We start from the raw sequence: 4,520 nt of genomic DNA on the forward strand, positions 1-4,520 counted from the left end.
AATATTATACAGGATATATATTTAGAATTTCGAGCAGAATCCAAAATTCTAATAATATATAGGATGTTCCATTTAAAATAAGCAAGTTGATACCTACTTCCGGGAAATCCGAAAGTGTAGCCCCGATGACTTCGTCCCACTGTCCCATTTTCAAAAGTCTCCTAATTACAGTTTTCCAGACATCGATCGCTGCTTCCCGGCGGAACACTCTGTATAAAAATGCAAAATTTAAAGTACGAGATTTAAGCGAGAACTGTATCCAGTTCCTTTGGCAAATAAGTCGTGACTCTTGAGCGTTTATCGCATCGCCTATTTTGTGACTAAAATTCTCCAAATTGAAAATGATGGGGATGCACACTTGGTCTAGAATAGGATAAAAAGCGCATAAAGTAGTGTTTGTTGACGTAATTCCCGCAACCAAATACATAATTTTATTCTAACTATTCATTTAGGTTTTCTCTTTGTCGAGATTTAGTGCAGCATAAATAGAGCGGAGCAGTTCGTTCACTAGCATTAATGAAGTTTTTTTTGTTTCAGACCGAGCTGAAGGCGTTTCGGATCACATCGTCCCTTACTGGGACCAACCGTTCTCTCAACCGTATTTTGATAATACGACAAAGAGAGAATACACCACTACTGTTGGCCAAACGGCCCATTTGCATTGCAGGGTCAGGAATCTTGGAGACCGAGCGGTGAGTTCCAAAATAGCAGCTACTTTATTCTAACTATTATTTATCCTGTTTTGTCTTCTAACCGTATATCACTCAGGCCGTATAATAATTAATATTTTGGTGTTGATAATAAACTCTGTAAGCTCTTGATGGCAAATTTCTAAATCCCAGCGGTTCGATACAAAATACAGATACCGAGTTATACTCATCTGAAATGAAATAATCACAGATCTACTTGATCCAATGTTTATTTGTGCGTTTGTACATTCTTTATGTTGAATAAAATATCCTAACCGTAAAGTAAACATACATATTTATTCTAAACATATTTTGTCGTAAAATGAATATAAACATTAAACTGGTCATATTGTATATTCGCCAATATAATAACTTTTTGCTGTTCATGATATGCAGTACAAATAAATTTAAATTAATTTTATATTTATGTGACGGACTTGTTTAAGCTGTATTGTTGAGTAATGACTTTTGTTGTATATTTTAATAATGGCCCCGGTGTTTTGCTTACAAAGCAAAAGTGAATATATCAAATGTTCGCGCCAAATATAAAATAGTATGGTTTTTTCAAATGGATAATGTTAAATGGCATAAATCATTCTTGACTTATTTATTCTAAGCCATACATTCTCCTTACTAACACGAATTTGTCAAAAATTAAATTACTCTATCGTTGCATGAAATGTGCGCTGTGTTAATCTGGCTTATTTTTTCGTTTTAATCACCGTGGAAAAAAGTGCTATAATGAGAATTTAAAATTAAAATTAAAGCCATTATTCTAACCAGATTTGCTAACTCTAATTTATGATTATTAAGTAACACGAAACATTAACTTACTGCTAAAATATAATCTAATAATGCAGTTGGACGAAGATAATGTAAATATGAACTTAATCAGCTCTCTCAATTTAAACTGTGTTCAGTTTTGCAAACATTATGGAAATAACTCCTGCCAAAAAAATAATGTAGGATACATTAGGAACATAATACCTCTATTGGAAGCGACAAAGCTGAAATTTAATTTTACATTTTAATTTCCTTGGAAATGAAAGAAAACAGGGAATTCAATAAGGCAGCGTCAAGGAAATGCGAACCAATTGAAAATTTATACAACGGGTTACTTTGAGGCAAAATGACATCGATAATGTACCCATTTAAATATCTTAAATAATTTAATTTTTCCCCAGGCAGTTATCGTTTCGAAAACAAATATCCCCCGATCGCATTTAATGCTTAGAAACACTTTGTTATTTAATACAACAAAACAGTGACAGAATTACCTGTTATTTGCACATGATTATATATTTTCGTCACAGTATTACAGTTTTCCATTATCCTATTTTTCGGTGTTGAGCATAGAGCCAGAACAAGTTTGGGTTTGCTTGGGTTACTTTGGGTCAGTTTGGGTTCGTTTCGGTTAGTTTAAGCTAAATTCAACAAACGCTATGAAGCGAAGAAATTTTCGTGTTTCGAAAAAACAAATTGAAAATATACTGTCTGTTAATATTAGTAATAATTCGGCCCTTTCATATAACTAGTCTGTTAAAGGGATGACATTACTTCAAATGGGTAATTTCTGACTTATTTAAATAAGTAAACATACATTTTACAAGTTACATAAATAATGGAAATTTTCTTGTGGCTCATTTGGACATCTAAAATAGGTGATCTGATTGCGCTTTGTTTACGGCAAACTGGTTTTTATTGTGTCCACCGGTCCAGAATTTATTCATTTGCAAATATTGGTTGAATATTATTTTATATTGTTTGCCATATTTTTAGTTGGGCTGCGGGCCTGAAAATTCCGGAAATACTTTCATCAATAAAGGAACAATATTAAATCCAAATGAATTAAAACCAATTAACAATGAGCCTTTTTTTCTCACGAAGTTAACTCAGTTTACTATTGAATATATGGTGGTAAATTAGATGTCTAATTCGACAGGATTAGGAAATTTGGTGGTTTAAACATGCTGGATATAATTCGTATAGAGTATGATATATTCCCTGTAATTTTCAGGGACTCTCTATTAGTTTGCAGCCGTCTAATTTCTATTAAAATAATAGCAGGAAATTTAGTTATAGATTAGTATGCTGGCTGTACCAACGAGGGTCAATTTCTATTCAAACTGCATACGTTGAGTTGATTCGAGGCGCCCATAACATTTGCAAATAAAAATTTATTTTTCGCATTGTGTATACGTCTTTTGTTTCATATTATGTTAAAGTTTAAGCAATTAATGTTTGCCATCAAAATTAGTATCATTATGGATTTATTTTCGAGACTAATGATCATTCACTGAGTGTAGTCGCGATACAGAATTAATTATTGCAATTGAACGAGTGTTTTTGCGCCATTTAATTCGGGTTTTGAAAGAGTACGCACGTTGTTCGAAATTTATTAAAATGGTATTTTACAGCAAATGCGATTTATCTCGTAAATACAGAGCTTAATTAGCGAATGTGTCGGTAGTCCGATTTATTTACAAAGAATGCACATTTGTAATGTTAAGAACTGTTTTGGAATACATATTGCATTTTTAGCATTAATCGCGTTTTTTGTAGCTTCAGCATTAAAATTGTTAGAGCAATTCAGACATAAACTCAATTCTCCAGCATGCTTATAGCCATTTCTGGCCAGGGTGCTTGAAAAACGTTCAATCTCGAGGGTAAGCCGCGTAGCTAAAGATGTGCTGTTTGTAATATGCAAATTAAAATAAGATTTAATAAAGAAACTTTTTGTACCTTGCAAAGCACAATGACGAAAACGGTATTTTTAATATAAGAATGCTTGTTAAGGAAGAACAGGCAAAGCAATTAAAAGATTTTTCAGCTTCTGCTTCTTTGTGAGGGAATTAAAAAAGATTACCAGATTATTCAGCCATTAGCTGTAAAAGAAAAAGAGATTGCATTACTTTAATAATTAATTTATTTATTAGACAGTATTGGTCATAAGTAATCAGAGAGTAATAATGGCTGAGTTATACAGGGTTATTCATTTTATGCTTGGGAAAGTAGAGTAAGAAAACACACAAAATATTCAGATGGAGACGAAAATGTTAAAAGATTAAAACTTGCCATTATWCGTGAWAAATAATATCATTTAAATGTCCTCCACGGGACCTCCTTCAGGCCTCAATCGTTTTGAGGTAATTTTGAATKACTTTTCGGCACATTACCGGTCATAACTTCWCGGATACTTTCAGTTGGTCAAGGMTTTRMGGATTGTTGGCGTAAATCGGTCATAACTTTACGGATGCACACCATACGGTCACTTTTTCAGGATGCAAAGGCCTTTTTGCGATCACCTGAGGATTTTGAGAGCTCCTTATACGGCTGTTCTGTTTATTCACGTAACCAGCGAGCGAAAAATGAGCCTCATCGCTGAAGAAAATTTGGTTCGAAAAATCATCATCAACGGCTTGTTGTCATCACTCATCACCCAATCAGCGTATGTTCTGCGTTGCCCATGGTCTTGAGGCTTAAGTTCTTGAGTCAGTTGGACTTTGTACGGATGGAGCTTCAAATCCAATTGCAAATTTCGCCAGAATGAGCCGTAAGACAAGCCCAAATGTTGAGCACGTCGGGGAATCGACGAATTCGGGTCTTCCTCCACAATTTGAGCAACAACAGCGATATTTTCAGCTGAACGAATGTTGCGATGATGCACAGGCTTTAGAACATCAGTAACCGATCCAGTCTCTTCAAATTTTTCCACTGTGTTCGAAATTGTTTTCTCTGTGGGTCGATTATGTCGACCGTAATCTGCTCGTAAAGCCCTAAACGTTGATACAGCAGAATCGCCATTTTTATAGTAACATTTAATAATTTTTA

At 34.1% G+C, this 4,520-nt stretch overlaps 1 protein-coding gene across 5 annotated transcripts in view; it reads left to right on the forward strand.

The window, feature by feature from the left end:
- Positions 1–4,520, forward strand: part of LOC109540961 (hemicentin-1) — a 103,061-nt gene that overhangs the window by 61,773 nt on the left and 36,768 nt on the right. For all 5 annotated transcript variants that reach the window (XR_007280380.1, XM_019909547.2, XM_019909549.2 and 2 more), the window contains one exon: positions 538–692. Coding sequence is in view for 4 of the 5 variants with exons in the window: in XM_019909547.2 (XP_019765106.1) it covers positions 538–692 (155 nt within the window). In the remaining variant the exon portion in view is untranslated. The remainder of the gene's footprint in view (positions 1–537; positions 693–4,520) is intronic.

Source organism: Dendroctonus ponderosae, unplaced genomic scaffold (genome assembly GCF_020466585.1).
Source record: "Dendroctonus ponderosae isolate FM_Combo_2020 unplaced genomic scaffold, Dpon_F_20191213v2 Dpon_F_20191213_1, whole genome shotgun sequence".
Lineage (NCBI taxonomy): Eukaryota > Metazoa > Arthropoda > Insecta > Coleoptera > Curculionidae > Dendroctonus > Dendroctonus ponderosae.